This window comes from Temnothorax longispinosus, chromosome 8 (assembly GCF_030848805.1).
Source record: "Temnothorax longispinosus isolate EJ_2023e chromosome 8, Tlon_JGU_v1, whole genome shotgun sequence".
NCBI lineage: Eukaryota > Metazoa > Arthropoda > Insecta > Hymenoptera > Formicidae > Temnothorax > Temnothorax longispinosus.
In genome coordinates, this window is record NC_092365.1 from 14,941,453 (window position 1) to 14,965,507 (window position 24,055).

At 45.6% G+C, this 24,055-nt stretch overlaps 1 protein-coding gene across 1 annotated transcript; it reads right to left on the reverse strand.

Moving 5' to 3' along the window:
- Positions 1–71: 71 nt before the first annotated feature.
- Positions 72–23,714, reverse strand: Poxn (Pox neuro). The gene is made up of 6 exons (XM_071785283.1): positions 22,039–23,714; positions 17,610–17,648; positions 10,763–10,983; positions 5,221–5,467; positions 3,694–3,862; positions 72–3,605 (listed from the first exon to the last, which is right to left on the reverse strand). The coding sequence occupies exons 2-6, from the start codon at positions 17,620–17,622 to the stop codon at positions 3,062–3,064; spliced, it is 1,194 nt and encodes a 397-aa protein (XP_071641384.1). The 5' UTR covers positions 17,623–17,648; positions 22,039–23,714; the 3' UTR covers positions 72–3,061.
- Between the last annotated feature and the right edge of the window lie 341 nt (positions 23,715–24,055).

The window sequence follows — 24,055 nt, forward strand, 5'->3', positions numbered from 1 at the left end:
TCATTTTCTTGTAAACATTGACGCATGAAACATGCTGCATAAAGACGTGCAAGGTAAACAAAGTACATGTATCATTTTGACTAGTGTATTTAATGATATCATACAGAATAAGTTTATATTACGAGTATTATTCAATCGATAACTTGCATAATTTTACGCGACGGTCTTCGAAGGCCTGCAGCGACAATACTTGAAACTATAACGAATCGTAATTATATCTTCGATACTTTTTACGTTAGCACTGTTTAATTTTAATTGCAGTTTAATTAACGTCTCAATTTTCTTATCTTTCTCGATCCTAGCTCTAGAGATCATTTTCTGAAGTTTGCGGACCAACAAGACTGTTCGGGCGCAATTATTATTATATTGTACAGAACTATTATTCTAATTGTCAGATCTCTGTATGAGCATTCCGTGCAGCGACGTCGCAATATCGCGGTAGATATTTAGACTCATCTTTGACATTCGACAAGGGATATACAAATTTAAATTTTACCTTGTCTCTTTTTTGGCTTACGGATAATTTGACGCACGGAATGCTCATAATTTCGCGTCGTCTAAATCTAAAATAAATATTTCAGGCGAATGCCTACACGAGTAATGGGCCTTTTCCTTTCAGGACGTGTTCCACACTCATCTTAAGATCTAATAATCTCCGTGTATGGCAAATAAAAGGGAAGTTTGAGCGTGTAAGCGTGTTAGCTTCCGCTTGTAAGACAGCCAGTGTAAGTATACAGAGGGGTGTGCCACAGACTCCTCGCGTTTTCCTTCACATACGGTTTGTCAAGCCGATTTGCGGTGGGATCTTTTTTTCTCAAAAGAAGAACCATAAATAAAAGAAAGCGCGAGAAACACGATTCCTTCCGCGCTTCTTGCAAGATCGAGACGTCACCCCGAAATAAGCATGCAATCGGCGGGTGTGAGAGAGCAAAACGAGCAAATCGTTCGGCATTAAAGCACTAGAGTTTTATAGTGCATTAATTAGTCTGCGATAAGGAACGAGATACAAAGGTTTACAACGTTGTAAATGCAAGGGGGGAAGGGTTGGGGGAGGCCCTACCGGCCGCTCGGTAACACCGCTATTTAATTCCCTTTTTTTTTTACGCGAGCGACGTATCGTCGTATTTTACAAGGTATACACACGGCGTGTCCACGTATGACACTCTCAACCGAACCGTTTATGGCTTTACTGCGCTGCCACCGCGGCTTCTTACGTGTACATCTCCATCCGCGTGCTTTACAGCCGTTTGTTTATTAGGCTTTCATTTAATTGCCCGATCTCCGGGCCGTGTATAACGGCGTCGCGCGGCTATTTCGCACCGGGCTCTAAAGTGCAAACTACAATGGAAACACGGACGCATAATTGCCTTTTCCACGGAGCGGTACACCGTCGAGCGGGCTGCCAAAGACACGTTTCAAGATTCAGCCGGCTATACAGGCTCGAGCTCAGCTAGATAAAAATATTTTCGTCGTCTTCGAGACTTTTATCGGACGTATATCGTGTTTTTCTTCGTGTCGACGGTCGTTACGTAGGCGCGGAGTTATGTCTCGACTTCCAAAGGTGGAATGTACAAGTGTCGAATTTTATTGCGTGACGCGATGGCCTGGAAGTGCTGAATTTCTTACGTTACGTTGGCATGGGAATTACCGCGCGAAAAAAAGCCGGCACGTTAATTGATATTTCACCGCCAGCGATTCGCTATTCGCGATCGACTATTCAAGATAAATTAGTGAAAGTATTGGAAACTTCCCCCGGATTTCCAAGAGCACTTCACGTTTTTCTTCGCCAGTTTTAACTAGCCGCAAACTACGCAATTTCAGAATTAAGCGAAATCTTAGAATTTCGAAGCAGTTAACAGCCGTGTATACCGATCGCCAGCGAGAAACGGCGGTCGAGATTCGCAACGCGGAACGGGAAAAATGAAAATAATTTAATTTATAAGTTAACTTACACAAGGAGTACACATACCTCACTACGTTATGGTTGACACTACAGTTTTTCGATTCTAATATTACATATGGCGCTATCTTTTTATTTCACTTCACAGAACAGCCACGTTCTCTGTCTCTCATATCTCTCTCTCTCTCTCGAAGGAGGAGTAAGAAGCTTCAAACACCATCTGCTTCTAATCTCTTCTATCAAACTTCTTAATTTCTAAGTTAGACATCTAAGACATTCGCTACTCTCACTGTATCCACAAAGGTTATTCATCAGGTGCAAAGAAATTACTTTCAAGTACACGTGCCGCGATACTCATCACAAGGGAAGGCTCAGAACTGAACTCCGCCGATTTTGATGAAACCGATTTTGCACGATTATAGAGAAAGTTCCCCCGAATGTGATAATACTCCTATTTGGATGCAAACGATCAACTGTTTCCAAAATATTTTAATAATAAATTTATTGCAGACCTTATAATTTGTAGACTCGAATTTAAATCCCACAATCAATTAATTTTTTATATAATAATATTTTGTGATAAAAATAATTACTGTTGATGTAAAAAATAAATTATTTTAACATAAAAAATTTATATAAATTATAATATAAATAGTCATGATATAAAATAACGTATAAATAAAATAATTACGAAACAGTTACCATATACACTATGCCACAAATACTCGTATGTGAGTGTACTAATAAACTTTAAAGACGCCATTAAATTTATTGATAAAATATCTCGAAAATGATTGATCATCTGCACTCAAATAAGAGTATTGTTTGAGGAAACTTTCTTTGTAATCCTGCCAAGTTTTAAATCAACGCAGTCGAGTTCTGAGCCTTTCCTTGTGAATGGTATTCAATTTCCTGCTACCTCTACCGTGCTATACTTAACTTTCATCAAATGCGTTTTACATCGTACAATTTTTCTTTGCACCCGCTAATACTACACACGTACCTATGGCCGATGATGTATGCTCACACTGTATAACGTCCGCCCGAGCAAAGCTTCATCGCTGAATTTCGATATGGTCTATACTTCGTGTAAATAACGCAAAAGCAACGTATATTTGCAACTCCGACAGCCTTTGGGCGCTCGACACGAGATCGACATCCTTAAATTTCCTTGCTCACGATAATGCCGCACGGTTGGACTACGCCGATGTTGGGCAATCTCGGCCTTCTGGACGTGGATTTGCTCTCGTCCTTTTTGAGCAGCTCCTCTATCGAGTAGGGATTCTTCTTCTTCTGCGGCTGCGGCGGCTGATTCTCCACCGCCGCTCCCTCATTCGTCGTCATCGTCGTACTTGGACTCGTGTTCTTCGTTTCGCGGATCCTGTGCGACGTTGGAGGATCCCGCTTCGACGTCTCGACGATCGATATCGGGCTCTCGCGCGGATTGTCCGAGTTCATGGCGTGCGAATTGGGCGTACCGTGCCTGACGAACGCGCTCCGATCGCTGCCGATTTTCTGGCTAAGCTCCAGGATAATCGGCGTGCTCCGAAAGGACTTATAGTGGTCTTGTGATTCGACCAAGTTCTCATCCAGGTCGCTCTTGTCCAGCGAATCGTCGCTGCCGGCCGTCGAGCTCGAACTCGACTTCAGCTCCAGCTGACTTTGCGCGCCGTTTTGCTCTGACAAACGTTCGGCATCTAAAGGTCTGTGAAAACAAAATTATAAACGTGTTTGATCACGAGAATACGTCTATATAATAAATTATTTGTTAAATTCTGTCGCGGTGAACTTACGCGAAGGATTGCATTCCATGCTGCAAGTGCAAGGTCGTCGCTTGATAGAGGGACGAGTAAAAGCTCTGATTCCACGACGGCGTGCCGGTATTGCCGGTGTTCGTAGAAATGTGCAACGGTCCTAGAGCGCCCGGGTAGAACAGCTGATAATCCGTTCTCATGAGTGTATCTACGAGAAAATAATTGCAACTGTTATTGCTAAAATTTTCATGTTGCTTCGCAGTCATTAAAAAAAAATCTCTCTCCATAATACAGATATTCGGAATTACATTTCATCAAAAACTACGCGGGCACGTGTCCTTGTACTATATTTATTGTATAGTATACGCTGTCCGTATACGTTATGTTGTCCATTATTTTTTATTTGTCGTGAAAAATAAGCCATGTAATATAGGATTCATAATCCGCAGGGGGAATTGTTCCGCGCAATTCCTTGGGCCTAACGAACCCACGGACTGACCCGAGTTCACAACACCGCGGACACTCACATACAGGTACACATTACATACACGCACAATTATACTTTTCCTTCCGTTTTCCTTGACCATTGTGAGCCATCTTTGAGAAGAATCACTTTTACCCGAGTTTGGATTGACTATTTTCGACTAGCCTTTCGACTAGCCGTTAATTGATCCCATTGGGATTAGGTGCTATACAATTTAAGAAGAAGAAGAATATGATTCATAATCTTTGTTAGTCGTCGAACCTATCAGATATTTTTACTTTAATTTCTATCCGTTTAATTATCTAGTTTTTGCCTATATTGTTTGAGTATATTATTAAGAAATTGGTCTTAGTAGTAGATATTAATTCCTCCTGTTTATTACGATATTCGCGTTGCCTCAAAGTAATATATTTTAATTCGGCGCAAAAAACTCCTTAATTCTTAGATATTATTTAGAAAGAGAACTGTCACTCGTAAGTGAAATGATTTGAGAGAAGGATGAAGACGAAAAGAGCCCGGACGCTCGTTTCGCAATTAGCTGCTCAAAGCCGGTAAATTGAGCACCGGTTCCAGCATCCAGCGATACAAATTGCGAGGCAAATTTTCCGTTTCGACAGCACGGGGTTGCGTGTCTGTTGCCCTGCCTGGGTCTGCGTGGCTTTTGCTGACGAGTCAATCACGGCAACGGGGTATCTCGAAGAGATCTGCCCTTTCCCACCCTCCCTTCCACTTGTCACGATTCTCGCTATTCTTCTCCTTCGGCGCGCTCGCCGTCGCCATTTTCGGACATTTATCGTCTTTCTTCTCGAAATAACCGCAAAAAAAAAGATCCGCGATTCCACGCTAGGGACAGGTGTTTAAAGCGTTATTAGTCTGTAATGGTGCACTCGCAGCAACGCAGCTTCGGTCTACACATAATGACTCACGAAGCTCCGCAACGAAAATATGCACCCGCGCGTCTCTCGTTTCAACCATCGTCCATCCTCTTCGGTTTAGTAACCGACAAATCCGTACATTAACTGTCCGATAACGACAACGAACAATCGTCTCGAGTCCTTTTAGTATCGTCGCTAATTCTTTACCTCTGGTTCCAGCGTTCGACGGAATTTGTGACGTATATCCGCCAGATCCGCCGCTCTCGATGGCAGGGATATCAGTATGAAGCCCGCCACCTCGAAGAATACGATTGACCGACGATACGGAAGGTAAGCTTTGGGGATCGCAAGCTCCCTGTCGCGCGAGCTGCTCGCGGATCTCCCAGGCGAACATGGTCGGCTGTTCCTGCTTCATCCGTAAAATCTTTTTCACCACCGTCGGCGTGGCTACTTGCTGCAACATATACAGTATATAAATTAAATATATTTCAATAAATGTACAGAGATAGATGCGTGTCTCATATATTATATGTATATCCCGCTTTTCATTCTTTAATCAATTTGGAATCATTTTTTTTAAACGAAATTATCGAGAAAAATCATTATTTGTTTTAAATCTTTAACGCAACTTTTAAATCTTTAACATTATATATATTTTTGTGATTAAACTAACAATTTTTTCAAGTTTTAATATATAAGATAAAAAACTTTCAATTTTGAACATTTGTGTCCACCGTCCGTAAGGATGTTTATCGCTGCCAGGATGCCGTTGTTAATCATTCCGTCTTTCCTTTTAAAGCCGAATCGCGCGCGTTATCTCATCGACAAATTAACACGAACGCGGTCACATACCGTCGTCGTAGCGAGTCGCACACGCATATGTCGTTCACAGGTGAAGAGCACGGACGGGGTCGTCAATCAGATAGCGAGGAGAGCCCGTCCGGTATACGGTGGGCGAAGGCACTACCCACTTTATTTCGGTTTAGCCCCCGTTCGCCAAAGAAACGGGTTGTCCGGTCGGTTGGTACCGTCCACCGGTGCCGTTGCCTGCCACGAGGCCCACCATCGGTTTCGCTTATACTCCAAAAGAAAGGGGGGCCCCAGTGGTGCTCAATCTGGCCGCGCGGCTAATTTGACTTGCTAATGAACGGTAATGGCACGCGGATAATTTTATGCTAACGCGATGGAAATGTTATTCCGGGCCGTACAGATTTCGAGATCGCCGATCTCTTTGGGGGGGCGATGGGCAGGCGCGAGCGAGACGTATCGAGATCTCGCTCGGGGAAAAGATGATCATCTTCACGGGTGCACGTTCCATGCCCGCGCGGGGGTTCGTATACGCGTTACATATGTACGTGTATACATATCGCCGAGCGGAACGGTATTACCGAACCTGTCGATTACCCGGCACCGATCTCATTCCGCGAGAAGATCGATGCCTCGGCGTTCCGCGCGTCGGTAGTCTGTGCCCGGCCACGTGGGCCCCGATACGATCTCTCTCGACAAATTGTTTCGAAGAGGAGCAGAATAAATATCCGCGGTGCACCGGACAACGATCGATATGATCGGCATAAAGACAAACGGTCGGGCGTCGATCGATGTGCTCGGTACGTACGGCTGAAAGGAATTATAGGCCTCGAATAACAGGGTCGCCGTAAATTCTCGCGTGATTGCTCAACCTAATCGATTTCTTCTCTCAAAGAAAAATGCCTCATTCGTAAGCCATTGGAAATAAGTTTTCGTCGCGGGCAAGTCGAACTCGAAGACTAATCAACGGTAGAAAGCATCCTTCTCTTATTTCGAGTTTGGATAGCAACGACCAGTTGAGATCACGAAAATCGTTAAGGAGTTAATACGAAGTGTACAAGATGTCATTATCCGAAATCCTCGCAGGTGAAAGCACCACTGGCGAGGACGTTTAGGGCTTTAGGGGCTAGTGCCTCGGGGGTAGCAAAGAGAGTCGGAGAGGGCCGCCTAATAGTTTGAGGGGGTTTAGGACAAGCATCGCGTGCTCCCGGGAGCATCTCAGATTCTAATCTGACACTTCCGTCGTCGTCGTTGCCACAATTACCCCTGCTCCGACAATATATACGGTGCGTCCTAATGCGGACCCTCCGCGTCACCGTCCGGGCACATCGAAGCGCGGACACGCACGTGAGCATGCGTTGTACATGTTCATGTACGTGTGCGTTTATGTGTGTGCGTGTGAGACTACCGTCGGAGGAAATTGGCTGGGCAGAATGGACATCTGGCACTAAACGTTAGATAACCCGCATATACCGGGCCGTGTATATACGAACAGGTTCACCAACTCGGTAATTATCGCGCGTAAGTTGCGCGCCCCGCTACATGCGCCCCGAATGCCCCGAGTGCTCGTGAATGATAAGGGCGACGACGACCGTCGACACCTTCCGCCCCATTTTTTTTCTCATGCCACCTGGACGCGCCGGTGGCGTCGGAAATGAGAGACGATTGATTTGTCGTTAGGAAAGTGAAATAAAATGGCACAATAGATGAAAACAGCGAGTCTAAGAAGATCGATTAACCCGAAATACGTACATTAAGTTTGTATAAAAGATTTATTTCTTATAGTTTGTATTCTGTAAAGTTAGAAAACTAAAATTCTTCGAAAGAAAGGGATTAGAACTTTTTCTCTGAATGAAAAAGAAGTACATGAATCCGACCATTTTACTAAAACATTTTACTTTATTTAATAAATATAATATACCTTTGACATTAACCAATATGTACGTACATATATACGTGTATTACATACGTGATATTTGTCTATTCACAGTTTCTAAAGCAAATCTTTCAAGCGCGATCGATTGGGAAGTCTCGTTTAAAGCGCGACTCCGCGTCGTGGGAATAAAGCACGATTTGTTCCTATTTGTCGCGGTGTTTTCAAGCGCTGTTAAATCATGCATCGAGAAAATAAATACACGTCCATGCGCGTATTTCCGCCGAGACCGCGAGCGAGATCTTAATTGCCAGATAAATAGGGAAAATCGTCCGATCGCCGAGCGTGAACTGTACGCCGAGAAAATGAATGTCCCGCTGGTCGAAGCCGTGACAATAATCATTCCCAGGTGCGAGTGGTATTCCCTTAACGGTTTCGAGAAACCCGCGAGATCGTTATCGAATCCGGGGGTAAAGAGGGTTAAAGCGTCACGACGGGGGTACTCTGTCGCGGTGTTATCCAGTTTGTTATATGAGGGAGAGAAAGCTTTTTGGATTCGTTGCGCGTATGTACGGGGCGGATTGCGGCGATTTTTTCCTTGACGTTCCACTTTATTATCCGTGGCTTCGACGCGATCTGTGCATTTTTCATGAGACAATTTTCTCTGTCGTGCCGCCGCCCTATTATCCGACACGTATCACGTTGACGCGCACGCGTGCGTATGACAGGAGAGAGAAAGAGAGAGAGAGAGTGAGGATAACGGAGAAAGTACGTGGACGAAAATGTTACGTACCGCGCTCGAGAACACGTGTAGATTCGCCGATAGCCGGTCGATTAATTTCGCGAGATCGCACGCTAATAAATTGCACCGCACGATGCAACGACGCGCGAGACGGAGAGACTGGATCGCGCGCCGTTGGAAATTAATCTGTCCAAGAGCGCGCATTTAATTAAACACGGCTGTTGGGTCTTAGGTCTTACTGCAAATATGCGTAGTCGCCCGAGGGGAGTGCTCTGGTATAAAACACCTGAGAGAGCGCGCGCAGTTTACACCAAATTCGCGCCCGGGAAGATCATCTGTGACCGAAGGGCAATATCGTGGGATACCGCGTCGAGGAGGGCGCGGAAAGTCGTAATAACAGACTTAAAATTGAGAGCAACGTTATCTCTCGACAGAGCGCACCGTTCATCTTTCGTTACTCAGCAGGAAAATCGGAACGTTCTCCTTCGATGAAAATCGACGTGTGGGGAGGTACCGGTGTGGGGGGGATGCGGTTAAATGCCGGTTCTCGAGGGGCCCGACGAGTTAATACTGCCAGGCAATCAAAGGATTTACCTAGTAGCCATTATTTAATTATCGGCGTAATTTTAAATCGCTGTAAAAGCCACTTACAGACAGGGATAGTGACGAGCCGCCGAGTCGGCTTATTATCTAACGATCTCCTCGAGAGAGGAGATCCTTTGTGCGTATGACGGTGGGCGGGCAAAGATAAGTTGCGCGTGCAAGGCGAGCGACTTGATCGACTTGATCCTTCATACACTTGCTTCTCAGGGGGGCTCGTACGTCTTCCTAATTTCTCCCCCAAATTACACGAGGTTGCCGTTTACTTGTCGCAAAGAGGAGAAGAAAAAGCGAAGAATTCAGTCGGCCGATCGCGTAGATCGCGGTTAAAATAAAAAGGACTTCAGGACTAAGCCGTATTAAGCGCGCAACCATTATTTCGCCACGGGACTATTTTGACATACGTGAAATAAAACGAACGCCGGTAATGGCGGATGATGACTATCGTTTACATGCGCGCGTAATCGGGCTCCCTTCCCCGTGCTCCATCCGGAATTTAAATGTCCTCTTCAGGATTCTAAGGGCCACCTCTCCCTCTCTTTCTCTCTCTCTTCCTCCCCCTCTGTTCTGTTCCGTTCTCTTTCATCGGCGTACCAAACTCCAACTCGCGACATGAGAAAGGTCGATGCACGCCGACGCGACGTTATTAAAATAAATTCATTAAGCACAGAGTAACAGTCCGCGGTTGGCGCATCATAAGAAATTCCCAGTACATATACGCACCGTGCAATTATATTGTCATTAGCGGCGTGTGTGCGCGATACCGCGAGCGTCCGCCGTTGGCAGCTTCGCGATGCGCGCCCGGGGGGCGAAATAACGTTCCCGAGCGACATGAGTACGCCATGATGTGATAAAAAACCTGTGACTTGACGTTAAATTTCACGACGAGAGTGATTACGAACGAACGATAGAAACGTGTCCCACGATTTCGCGAGATCGATCTTGATTGCGAGGCAAAGTTTCCTTCCGCGACGTCGCGACGAGAGAAGACGGCGGTTCCTCTTCAACATCGAGGTATCTATCGATTAATTTACGGAGCCGGGAAGTCGCTCGAATGTTATGCAGGAGAACCATGTAAAACCATTAAATCATGAAAATGCTGATACTCGCACTGCAAGGTGTTTGGATAATTGCATGCACGGTCAAAACGCAGCCCTTACTTAAAATCACATCAGGAATGCCTTGACCGTGTATACGCGCAGAGGGAGAACTGACTCTCATCAGAGCCACCGCCCGCTAACGCACGCTGATGCGTGATCGCTCGTTTTCACGTGTTTTTGCAAAGCCACCGACATTAATCTTTTCCTGAGAGTCGCACTCTTACCGCGCATTTTATGCCCAACGTCCGACCTTTATTCTCAAATAACTTTCTGATATTGACATTTAATTAAATTTTTTTTCAAAGAAAAATCTACAAGTTCATTAAACAATGTGCAATTGGAATTTCTAAATTCATTTTTAAATACTCTGCAAATATTAAATTACTTTAGTAAGTCACCGAAAAATTGTGTGTTGAGATATTTCATACTTTATTCTAATATATTTTTACATGAAATATGAAATATTCTTTGTTTTATACATTTGTGCATTATAATAACAATGAGATGTGTCGATAATCGAGCTAAAAAAACTGTACAATTGTAATTAAGAAAAAGTCCAATTGCACATTGTAACGTATATAGATACCTCTCTAAAAATCGCGAGCTTCGATCAGAGGTCGATCTTACCTTCGTCTTGCTTCCGCCGATGCTGCCGGGTCGGATACTTCCCGTCTCGTAGAATCTCGTGAGTATCTTGGAGACGCAGCCGTGGGACACGAGTAGCTGTCGAGAAATATCGCACGGTCTGACTCCGACCATGGCGAGCTGCACGATTCTCTGGCGCACGCAGTCCGGCAACGGCCTGCCGTTCACAAAGACGCCGCCTAATTGATTCACCCCGGCTTGTCCTGGAAGAGTATAGTCAGTCAGTCAGTCGCGTTATTGTGTTAATAGGGCGACATAACGATTGGCGCGATAAGTCGGCCCAAGTCGGCCGGGAGGCGATTCGAGATTTCGCGTCGATATAGAACGGCAAAAGGTGTTTATCGATTCAAAGGAGGACAGTCGGAAATCAGCTAATAATGCGCTCGCGGTCGTCCGAGAAGGTCGGCAGGTGCATTCTCTGACGGTGCGGTTCTGCCTGGTCCTCTAATGACATTGTTACGACGAATATCACGGAAAGAACGTTCCCTCCCCTGCCTTTCCGTCCGGGGCAAAGACGTGTCATTATTTTCAGTAATATTAGGAAGATCGTGTGTGTGTAGCGTTCACAGCGAAATCCCGACATCTGTACTCTTCGGAGGTCGTTTGCAATTAACATAGAATCAAGTAACTACACTTCGTTGATATTATGCAACAAAGATATCAAATGTTCGTGTACTAACCGCTATTATTTCGGCACTTGCAAAAGACTTCCATGAAATACTAAATTTATTTCGTGTAAAGAGACGCCATAAATTGGTTCCTGTTTATGCGCAATTGTTATTTCGTTCCTCTCGCCAAAGTTCACTTAAAACTTCCTCAAATTCCAAATATGTAATTAGATACTTTATTATGAAACAACTTTCAGTAAAATTCGACGATTTTAAAATTTCACATGTTAAATCGGGTGTAATAAAAATTAACATAATTCGAAGATTCAGGAGTTTAGACCCATCGACGAAGCCTAAAAAAGTTAATTAATTGGGATGAAACGTTAAGACGGGGCCGAGTGGTCGTTTTAGAAACCATTTCGTATTTTTTTTTCCTCTTAATATTCAAATTCATAAAAACGTGTAATCGCGTAATTTTCATATTCAGCAGCGCGTGAATATGAAACCCACAATGTGTTGCAGACTTAAATCACGTCGGACGACAAGTTATTTACGCATTGCATGCGCGACACGTCGCATAACCGACGCAGCACTTGTCGAAAATTTTATAAAACCGATATTATTCCCCCGCAGTGGTGTCGTAAAACCGTAATGACCGGCTCGTCGCGCGCGAATAAAAACGCCAATTGATCATCGATTTTATGTCCCGCCGTCGAAAATGAGCGCTTAAACGATCCGCGGCCCGGCGCGCGCATTAAGGCGTCGAATAAAATCTGAGTTATATACGGTAGGTTCCGTTTGTCTTCTCGTTACACGAAACGTTGCACGTCGGCTAGAAGAAGTTCGGATAGACCGTGGAACGAGCTCACACCATTGTATCGAAGCCGCATCTCATAAATCTTCGATCGGCTTGTTCGACACACGTGAAAAATTCTTAATTTTCGGATCGTAGTTTTCGACGACGATCAGTTAACGGTATAATTACACGCGGCTCGGAATTCACATGGGAATCTCTGTCGCTTAATATTCAGTTTGCTGTTTCCAAGTTGAGATTTCTAGTCTTAAGTCTGCACCGACAACTTTCGGCAGCGTGAAATCCGGATCCGAAGAAAAAACTCTCGCGCGTCTTAATTAATGTGTCGTTACGCCAAAGAATAACATGAAAGACACATGATACATTTTCGTAATTACAATCAGGTTTTAATAACATAACGCTCTGTCACGTTGCAAGTTAGAAATCTTTACAATCGTAATGATGTTGTAATAGCCGAGGGCAAAGTAGGGAGAGGTTTAAGGATGCGAGCAATCTGGCCCGGTTGCGGTTCTGCACGGATGCACTGTGGAGGTAATCATATCGACCAGGTATATAAATTTAACGAATAATAACTTGCCGGGTAATGGGAATAATCGCTTTTATTCGTCGGCGCGATTATTATCGACGTAACTAGAGCCGAAAGAGAACGAGAGAGAAAGAGGAGGCCGCACAGAAGCGGCGTTACTAACGATCCGTTCTCTCCCTCGTGAAAGAAAATATAAAAGGGCGAAAGAGACCAAAAGCATAAATGCCATGGACGACTTATATAAATCGAGCCACGCGCCTTCACGTAGACACCGTCCGGATGCACGGACGAGCCGCGCGTACCAGGACGATCGCTAATTATTATCCGCGCCGACTAATTATGTCATTACCACGATCACTGACGCCGACAGACCTCCGAACCAGCTTGGAGAAATAACGAGCGGCCGCGTATTCGGGCCAAAGAAAAGATTTTCGTCAATCTCTTTTCCACCGGCATTACTCTCGGATTCCTCGAATCCGAGCTTTATTTGGCGTTTTACGGGCTAATTGACGGACGATCGCGATCACTCCCGTGACTCGTACTTCCCCGAAGGAGCCTCCGCGCTCTGGGAAGCAAATGATCAGGGCGATTATACTCGTGATGCCGAGTTTTTTTTTTACATGCCCCCGAGATTTTATATCTCGTGGGATAATTCCTAATAATTTTACTTCCTAATAGTTTACGTGTACATGTATATGCGCGACTTTTAAATTGGGAGATAAGAATCGTTTTCCAATTAATGCGCCCATTAGCTGTTTATTTCGTGTAAGCGCGATTCGCGAAAGAGTCATTATGTGTCCCGGGGCCGAAATTACGAAACGCTTCTACAATTTCATGACGTTCTCGCGAGAGCGGGAGCGGACGTGACGGTCGCGCAGCAGCGAGCCCGCACGAAGTGGGAATTGCTGATAATGACCACCGGTCGAAGGCGTGACGGATTGTCCTTATTGGATAATTTAAGGGTCTTTCGATTGGTGACAGGGACACACAGCCGGTAAGACTCATTTTCGGAGAAATTACTTTTCGGCGAAATTACTTCCGGGGAATGCGTGTCTCGCGTGCTCGCGCGTACCTTATTCATTAATGGCTGTACTGAACCTTCAAATACGCGATACCTAACAGAGCATTTTTTCATCAATAAATAAATAAAGACCGGATCTTGGCATTGAACAAAATCCTTCAACTTCGAGCTTGTACCGGTAAATTAATGTTTGCTCAACCATTTTTGTATAATTGATTAATTATCTTAATTATCTGTCTCTTAATGCGTCCTTCATTCGTTCTGCCGGGCACACCAATCTGTGACGCGATTGCACCACGAAAATTATACACGCTACGCATTTCGGACAACGGGAGAGACGGACGGGCGACGCGTAAGCGACGGACACAGCGGGCCAAATTATTATTACGGCAAAAAACTGGCCGAAATGGCGTCTTTATCTAACTGCAAATCTGCCGGTGGATCCGCGAAATAATGGAACCGCGCGTTAACGGCGCGGTTCTGGCCACGTTGCATCATAAACAGCACGGAACCGCTCGTTTACGTGAGACAAAAAGTGCACGCACGGAAATCGGAATACCGGAAACGCCCGATCTGCAGAGGGGCCAAGGCGTAGAGGCGAACGGGATAGAATTGGTAAAAAACCGCTCGGAAATATAGGCTGCTACGCGGACGTAATCGCGAAATAACTGTTATCTCTGATAACGGCACGGGATGTTAATAAACATGCGTTTGCAATAATTAAAGGCGATAAACCGCGCGCTTCTCGGGTCGGATGTGCAGACGATCTGGTTTATTAAATAGATAATAGATGCTATACGCGCTGTACATTAAATGCGCAGCTTTTTCAGCGTGATGAGTACTTTACGTGCACTTTCCGTCCGCGGAATAATCATTTTTTAAAAATTGCCTTGTTCTCCTTTCAATTGTTGCCAGGAAAGTTATAGTTTATTTAAATCGGCAAACGTTTATAAATATATATCTTTTATAGTTTCAGATTCTGAATTTAAATTTTTTAAGAATATTCAGTGTTGCAATGCAAAACATATTTGTGATATTCGTTTTTTCCAAAGTTTTGCCATTTTATCGGATGCGATCTTGATTGAATTTCTAGTCGATACTATGGAGATTTCACTGTTTTAGACCAAAAAGATTTTATTAAATAATTATTATTATTTATTAAATAAAACTTTAAGAATTTATATACATAATTATCCTTATAAATTTCTCGTAAAAGCATTCAATTTTTTTACCATATTAATGCGTTTTAATCTTGACCACTTTTTGATACATCACCGACTAAATGCACATAGCTCATCAAGCCAATTACGAAGCTAATTACGAAGAAATAAAATGTAGTAATGTATAAAATTTCTTGTTATCTAATCGTGCACGCTATTTTTATCACAATTAGATTATTTTACGTAATTAATTTTCAAGAAAAAAATTAACGTTATATATATTATTGCATTAATATATTATTGCTTTAAAAATGACAAAATTAAGAATTATACATTCATATCACGGTTTCTTTTTTCTTTCTCTTTTATTTTTGTTATTTGGAAAAAATTTTATAGAACTTTTAGAGTGTTAAATTGATCAATTTCCAGGATAACTATATTAGAGATATATATTAGAGATTACAATTTTATAGGATATCAATATTTTTAATCTCCTTTTATATTTCAGCCTATATTTTCTCAACAGAGTGCAAATTGTCAAATTACGAGCACAAGGTTCTTCGGCGAGCGCATAAAAAGGGATATCTCTCAAAATATAATACTGGCTTAGCTTAGAATTAGCCGGCTAATGCGATCGCCAACAACGATCGCTATCGCGCTGGCCATTTAGGCCTTAACCAAACTCTACACCTGCCCTACCTGTAATCACGATCCGCACCCATGCTAACAGATTTTTTTCTCTCTGTTGAGAGAGCGAGCACGTCTCGTACCGGGAATCGCGATTTGCCGATTCGGAATCGATGCCGAATCGGTCACCGTTCAACTCGTTCGCGATATCGGCCCCGTCATCATCTATTTTAAAAGAACACATGCGAGAGATAGCCTTAAATGGAAGTGTATCAAGATGGTTAACAGCGGCTGTTATTAAGCGTTTATCGCTTCAATGATTATCCGCGACTTGGATGTTGCTGATAATTAAGAGGTAACATATGTAGCATGCGAGCTCGCTGATAATTAAAAGGTAACATTGAATCTGGGAAGTGCGCATTATGAATCTTGATAACATCATTCAATATAGCCTCTATAATCTTGTAAATAATTTTTTGATATAGTAGCGCATTTCAAAATTGCCCGCATAATGTTTCGCCATAATTTATATGTGGCAAAGTCGTTATACACATCGAAAGTCTTCTACGATCTCGCTGCATTTCGTTGATGCGAAGTGATCCAAGAAAGTTTCTAAAGAGAGGCATTAAGCAAATCGTTCGGTTGACAAGATTATGCATTGGCAAAATTAATATCCCAATTCATGGAAGGCTGCGACAACCGAAACGGAGAATACTTTCTCTAATTTCGAAGATTTCGCGCCGCGGTGCCTCGCCGGAAGAGCGAGAGATTGATCGCTCGATCGGGATCCAGGCAGGATTCTTTACCACGAGCATCGCAGGCATCAGCGTAGCGAGGAGGGAAACAGAGAGGAGAGACGGTAGATTATAATTATACTCGTTTAATAATAGGCCTATAGATGTCGGCGTTCGATCCACGGTATAAAATTCTTCGTTAATTACTGTCAAACTGCCTTTCAAAGCGTAATTTAGCCTTGAGGCAGCCAGTAGAGAAGGGGAGACTCTCTTCTGGTATAGAAGAAGAGGAGGAAGGTAGAAATTTTTATTTTCACGACCGATCGCGACCTGTGATCTCGCCGACGCGACGGTAGCTGACCCCGTCCCGGGGAAACCATAACGACGTGTTACATTCTTTCTCACATAAGTCAGGAAGCGAAGCCGACCGAAACACCCGGTGAGATTGGCTATTTAGCAAACTAGCTGCTGTTTGCGACGAGCCGACGCGACGCGACGTCTTTTTCGGCTATGAATTAGCATACGCTTTGCGTACACTTATAGTGAAATGATTTAACGATTTAATCCTTTAGCCATTACTTTCTCAAAATTTCTGACAAAACCGAAATGCACTACAATTAGTATTGTCTAAGTCTATCTATTATTAATATTAGAGAGTGATATCAGCAACGAGATTAATGAGAAACTTGATTATTTATTGAACTCTGCTTGATTTCACAATTCCAATTAGATACGTATTCCATAATTCATAATTTTAATTTTAATGATGAATTCATTAACTAATATAAACTCGATTTTTTTAGCGGAAATATCACGATATCAATAATTTGCGAGTAATGAGCAGTTGCAGAACAAGAACGAATTATATTCTTCAGAAGTAGATTTTTTTTGCGATGTAGAAAATTGGAAAGTTGGAATAAATTGCGATCTCCCTCGACATTTTCGCTAAGAAAAGATCGACTCCAAATTGGTCAGGGAACATTCTTAAATATTAAAGGATGAAATTTAAACCAATATCTTGAGTTAAATAACATTTTGTTATTTTCAGCTACCATGTGTGTCGAAATTTATTATTTTAACACAAAACAGTATTTTAATTTCATTGGTTTAGTTAAATTAACGACGTATTGAGAAGCAGTGACGACTTATAAGAATGGTTAAAAATGACTCAAATTGAGTATAATCTGACACTACGAATTCAACAGTAAAGTAGCCGTAGAAACTAAAAAATCGCGAGTTCTGGGACATCTTGCGACCGAGGTACACACGTGTTCCAATCGAAGGAAGAAATGAAATTTGAAGTCTGAAGAAATCTGAGAGGAGCAAATATCTTACTCACCAGTGTGCGGCATGGCGACGAGCGATCAGCGTGCCGTATCTGAAACAGAACAAGTACGCGGTCTTTAAAACTTAACAGCAAACTGCAAGTTGTACGGTGTGTATAACGCGAAACGTAGTGCGCATCGCCGTAGATCCTTCGTGAGTGGCGTATCGCGAGCACCATTGCGCGCCGTGTGTGCGTGTTCTTCGCCGCGCGCGACGTATTATATAGAGTATAGCGGGAGTATAGCCTTCGCCGTTAATGAATTTAAATGTATTCAAAGGGCGCGCTTGACGCTTGACATGGCAACCCTTAAATATGCAACCGTACCGATAAGGCAAAGCGCGGCAAAATATTGCCGCCGGTAGCCGCAAACCGTGACTCTCATTCCCGAACAGAAGATCGCGGCGAGATCGCGGCGGCGGCGTCGGAGCCGCTCACCGAGCGCCGACAACTTCATTTTCATATTTCAGTTTTTACACTAATTGCATAAATTACCGCGACGCGCACGAAATTCCTGGATCGTCATCCGGTGGACGGGATTCGCATCTCTTTTCATATTGTTACTCGTCAGCCTCGATCCCTTCGACATTTCCACGTCTAACATCATAAGAGCAGATCGGCGCCTGACGGCGCGGCGCAAGAAATCCCGATTTGAGAACTCGCGCCGGGACAGAAGAAGGAGCGAGCGGAAAACTACGTGGAATGCGTGCGTAGCGTGGCGGGTGGCGTGTACTTTGTGATGCAAATTAATGCACGATTACCGAAGCACCCCTCGCCCGCCCTTGCGCGGTCACCGGCGACTCCTTACCCTCCATAGTTACCCTTGCTGCTCTTCGCGCAGGTGTGCGTACATCTGTGTATGTGTGTGGCACAGCGGGGACGTGTTTCAAGGTATATACGTGTAATAAGTACGATCCGCCTCCACCCCCGTGACTCGATGCTTACCCCGGCATTAAGCCTGGTTACACGCTCGTCCCCTCCCTCCCATCGCAGGTTCTAATCTGATGTAACTATTACATACGTTACGCGGTATCCATATAGTCGAAATGGTTATGCCCTGCACGGAGTCTTGATGAAAACTCATTTCTTCATGCCCAACCATCATCCTAGCCGGCGCGGCGTGTCCTCGTAGCGATATTCTCTACTTTCCAGCCTGCAACCGCTAATTTATATCTTCGATCGGGAAAGAACGCCGTTCTTTCTTCGTGCCTAAAAGACGTGCCCGGCAAAATAATTTCTAATCGCCCTCCCGTCTCTCTCATCAATTCTCTCCGTATATATATTTTTCTCCGTAAACGTAAAACGAGTCCGTAAAGATCCGGCGTATCCGGCCACGCGAAGCGACGAGTCTTCGGCCTCGGCGAAAAAAGCGGATTGCACGTGTGTCGCAGCTCGAAGGGCTACTAAATTCCATCGCGCAGCGATTTCAAGGTGTCAAGTTTTACTCGTTAAAGGTATACGGTCTACGATCGCGCGTTGTCGGCTCGATTCCTGACGACGACGACGAAGACGACGACAACGAGCGGCGAAGAATGCATGAGCTTTTTGCCACGGGACGGGATTACTTTCGGCCCGACGGCGACGCTCGCCGGGCAATCTCGTTGGTTCGCGTCCCCGCGGGGATGAAGCTTCCCGTAATGAGGATTGAGCGATTATTATAAATCAAACGAACCGGAGGCCACGGTGAGCCGGAGCATCGCGTTTCTCGCGTGCCACGTGTTTTGCCGATGTTACTCTCGCGAACACGTGTTCCGCCCTCTTACCTTCTTCCCTTTTTCCCTTTCTTTCTCCGTTTGCTCTCCTCGCCACCGTAAACGCATGCAAATGTTGCGAATGCGCATTGCATTCTCGACGCGCGCAATTATTATTCTCGCATTAATCTCATGAAATAACATAAAAATACGGGTTTAGATTTGTAGAAATAAGGTAGTCTACGCTTCGTCAATCATTTCTCTTAGATTCTTACTAGACTGTCATTATTATATTGTGAATGATTGAACATCAGATTTTGTTATTATCCCAGTGAACGATATATCAAATATATCTTTTCTAATTTTTTAGTCGTAATTATCAATAGAACAATTTTCTCCTTACAATTTTTTCTTTTATAACTAAAAAATCTACAGAAATCAGAGAGATTGTGTTACATGAGTATTAAACAGGAAAATACAAACGTGTTACTCAAAGCTTAATACAAAAACTATAAAAACTCAATCAGTCATTCTCGATCGACTAGTAGATCTGAGATTTCCGGCGAGAACGAAGCGAGTATAGCTCGAGTCGATTTGAGAACCGCGGCAGCCGCGGTAAATCGCCGGTAAGGTCACGCTTTTACGTGTAAGCCCTAAGCGAAATCTAGTTTTTGTTTATTCATTAGGTTACCCGCGCTTTAAGTGGTACGTGAAGGAAGGCCTCGCCGCAGCAGCGACGTCGGGGGAACGAAACGGGCCGGGAGAAGCGCGGGGCGAGAGGGTGGACCGACCAACCGACGACCGACCGACCGCCGTATCACCGATACGCCACCAGCCATAAAAATCTGAATATATTAGGCCTACATGCGCACGACATCTCGCTCGGATCGTGAACACGTTACCCGCGATAATCTACGCTCGTTTCCAGCACACTTTGCACGTTTATGCGTATACCAGAGGCGACTACCGTGCGAGCGGGTTACCTTTCGTCGTCACCATCCCGGCGCTTCTTTCCTCGCCACCGATTTCGAACCGAATTATCCTGTATCAATTAGGGATTGTTTTGCTGGTCGCAATTTATCGCCGTGTTCTTCTCGAAAAAATAAAAAATTTACCAGGTACAAGTAAAATCACGGATTGTCGCGAAAGAAGTTAGGAAGTCGAGCTGCCTGTATTTCTTCAACAATCTTATTTAATAAATTATATATGCATAATCAGGAAGGTTGGCTTTTCGAGCATACGTGCGCTTTATCTACAACAATATTCAAGGTTAACATTGACGTACTGCACTTAAGCAACGTTCGTTTCATCTCTCGTAAATCGCGTCGATATCGGAATCATCTTGTTCGTCGCATCGACGGCACGCTGACTCTGAAATTTAAGATTTTTCGAGCTTCCGAGCTGGCCGAACGGATAAGCTTTCGAGAGCGCGGTAAGAAAAATCGGCGAGAGAGAGAGGCGCGGGTGGAGGCGGACGAAGAGGGAGAAAGAGACCGAGGGGGAGGGCGGGTAATTAGAATAATTCGGGCCGCTGTGGTTCACGCCATCCGGACGAATTTGCATTTTAAATGAAGCGATGGCGTGCCAAGGGCCCCACCGTGCAGGCGGAGAGAGAGGAGGAGAGAGAAGGAGCGAGAGAGCGAACGAGAGAGCGGTAGAACTTTGTGCTTTATAAGGAACTTTAATATTTATCGCTTATATCCCGACCGAATAAGTATATGTATAAATCCGCCCTTTTCCTTCCTCGCGAGACCGCCGCCGCAGTCACGGGGTTCGCTCATGCTCATGCTCGAGCGCAGCCCCCGCGACTTCCTTCTCGGTTCTCTTCCGTCTCGCGGCCCCTTGGCGGTCCCACCGTGCCGTCCGTCGGATCATTATCGCGTAATTAGCGCCGCTGATTTTCGTGTCGCGTCATCGCACACACGCACGCACACGCCACGATGATTTCAGCTTTAATCTGTTCCGCGCGACACTCCGCGAGGATCCCGTCGTCGGTTCCGTCGGGCGATAAGATCGTCGCGGGTTATTTTTTCCTCTTTTTGATATATTTTAAGCCCCAGGTACATACGAGATAATCTGTCGTCGCGCGTTCGAATGTATCGATAAGTGTCGGGAATTTCCGATGCGAGATACCAAGGGGAATACGTCGCTGACACACGTGCGCCGCGCGAACGCGGAAATACCACCGCGATAATGTAATATATTTAGATCAGATTTTGTTATTGTCGGCGCTTCGATGAGAAATAATTTCCCCTTGCAAGAATATGCCTTTTCCGTCAATACGCAATGACCAGTAACAAGACTAAAAATAATCGCGTGAAGCGCACCGACGCATAACGAGATGTATATAGTTAAAGAAGAAAGAACAGCGAAGGAGTTTAAAAAGAGATAGCAATAGTCGAATGTCCGCTAGAATCATTAACCGCCGTTCGCCAACTACAGACTTCACGTCGACGACGTCCATCGCGGATGCAAACGTATATTACGGCGAGGGGTGAGTTTTTCTCGATAGGCAAATACACGGCGTATATCGACGTTTATGAAAGTCGACGTTGAGTTACCGTCGGGCGTTACGAGGTAACGCGATAGGTACCGAGCGAATAATGAGACGCGAGGCGGATCGGTCTAATTAGGGGGCAAGAAACCCGTCGGATAATTTATTTATCCAGCCGGGACGGCCACAATTACACGCGGAAACGTCCGTCATAGCGCGTTCCAGCGAGAGGAAAAGGAGAGCGCAGCCCCGTACGTACCTGTTGATTTTTTATGATATCAGTCCGTGTACTCCTTAGCTTCCGAATGGCATTCGATCTCCTCGAGGACCTCCCTCGTAACCAGTTTCGAAGGTGTCCCACGTTTCCCGTTTTTCACCTCGGTCTTCCCCGATTCTTGTCGTTCTTGCCTCGATTCAATTCACCGACATTGCACGTACGACGTCGCGCCTCGAGTCCTGGCGAGACGTCGTCGTCCTGACGTGCGTCGCGCGTTTGCCACACGCAGGAAGTGACTCCGCTTTCACGGCAATGAGACGTAGATGCGACACGAAAGCCGGAAAGACGGATAGAAAAAGAGAGAGAGAGAAAGGGAGGGAGGGAGGGAGGGAGGGAGGGAAAGAAGTTGACTGTATAATGGTCACGTCAGATGACAGGAAGGTTTCTCTCAACAACCACCTTTCGCCGTGTGAACCGATGATCCGGTCTTTATCTCGGCGCTTCCTTCCGTGCGTCTCGTCCGTCTATTTTTATTTCGCTCCGATAGCCACGCAAAGTACAATTGGCTTGTCCTTGATGAAATCGCGAGGTGGATGTTCTTCTTTTACTTGGAGAACGCACGCATTCCTTAGCTCCTTTAAAGGTCCGATCAATCATCAAGATCACGGCTCAACCATCCCGTCAGCAGGATTACACTCGTAACTGATCGCACTGCAGAAGCAACATCTCAACGTCGATTTTTATTAATCGATTCAGGCCAAGCGTCTATCGCGGAGGAATCTTCTTAAACAATGTTCTCGCTGTTCCACTTCCACTTACAATTAGTTGAGCTCACTGGTAATCACGCGTTCAGCTTCCGACTCCTCGGGAAAAGCCGCCACCGTCGGAAGTCGCAGTCCCGTGGCCGCGATTCCTCGACTGTTTCCTCCTCTTCTCGGCAGGCCGGCGCTCATCACCTCGTACCCGTGGCGCAGAGCACGTGCAGTTACTCCTGGTAGCCGGCGGAGTGCCAGGTCTCCGCGCGACGCGAGGGCAAACTCGCGGTGGAGACCGCAAACTGCGGTCGGCCGCTCGGCGAACCCGCTCGAGGAGAAGAACGTGGAGCGTCGACGAGGCGGAGGCAGGAGGGAGAACGCGGCACAAGCACAGGTACCAACGAGCAGACCGTGGCAAGGGCGCGAGAGCGCAGCGAGAGATACACGCGCGCGCGCGAAAGAGATAGGGAGAAAAAGATAGAGAGAAAGATGGAACGCAAAGAGGAAGCGAGAGAGAAAGAGAGGCGGTCAGGACAAGATGATGTGGACCACGCGGAGGACACGGCGTGTCTGAAGTGGGCTCGGCCCGCAAACGGGGGTTACGGGCTTTGCTTTCGGTCAGGTCCCCCGTACCCTCTGCCACCGCCCGTGTCTACTGCTGGCTCGGTCGTACGCGTCGTGTGTGTACGCTGGAGCGAGAAAAAGAGAGAGAGAGAGAGAATGCACGAAAGCGAGAAACAGAGCGAGAGGAAGAGAATGAGAAGGGGGGGAGAGAAGGTGACGGTAGCGTGTCGTCGCGTGCTGGATGTTGTATCGGGCAGGCCCGCGTGGCCCGTGGCTCGTGGCCCGTGGCCCGGGTTGTGCCCACGGCGAAACGCGGCCCGTGGCCCCCGCCGGAAGACAGAGAGAAAGAGAGAGAGAGAAGGCCGCAAGATTGGAGGGGTTGACTCGGTCAAGGAGAGCAAGAGAGAGAGAAAGCCCGGGGGTGGGCGGGCAGAACGCGTTCTCCCTCGTACTACCACTTTGCCTTGCCTCCTCGTCGAAGCTCCTCCGAAGGGCTCCTACTCCTTCTTCCTTCTCGTGCCATCGCGTTCTCTCTTTCTCTCTCTCTTTCTCTCCGCTTTTCTCTCGCTCCCCCGCGCGCTCTTGTGCGCGCGCACGCACGCACGCTCGTGCGCGAGGGTAGTCGGGAGAGTCGCTCTTTCTCCCGGAGGTTGGTTCCGTGACGTCCCCCTCTGCCGCGTATCGTAGATGTAATTAAAGGGTTTCCACGCGGGGCCCGCCGCGGCGCGGCGGCATATTTC

Excerpts from the sequence above, each read along its gene's own strand:
- Poxn (XM_071785283.1), bottom strand. Across the intron at positions 3,863-5,220 it reads GTCGAACGCTGGAACCAGAG|ATACACTCATGAGAACGGAT; the intron begins GTAAAGAATTAG and ends ATTTTCTCGTAG. Across the intron at positions 3,606-3,693 it reads CATGGAATGCAATCCTTCGC|ACCTTTAGATGCCGAACGTT; the intron begins GTAAGTTCACCG and ends TTGTTTTCACAG.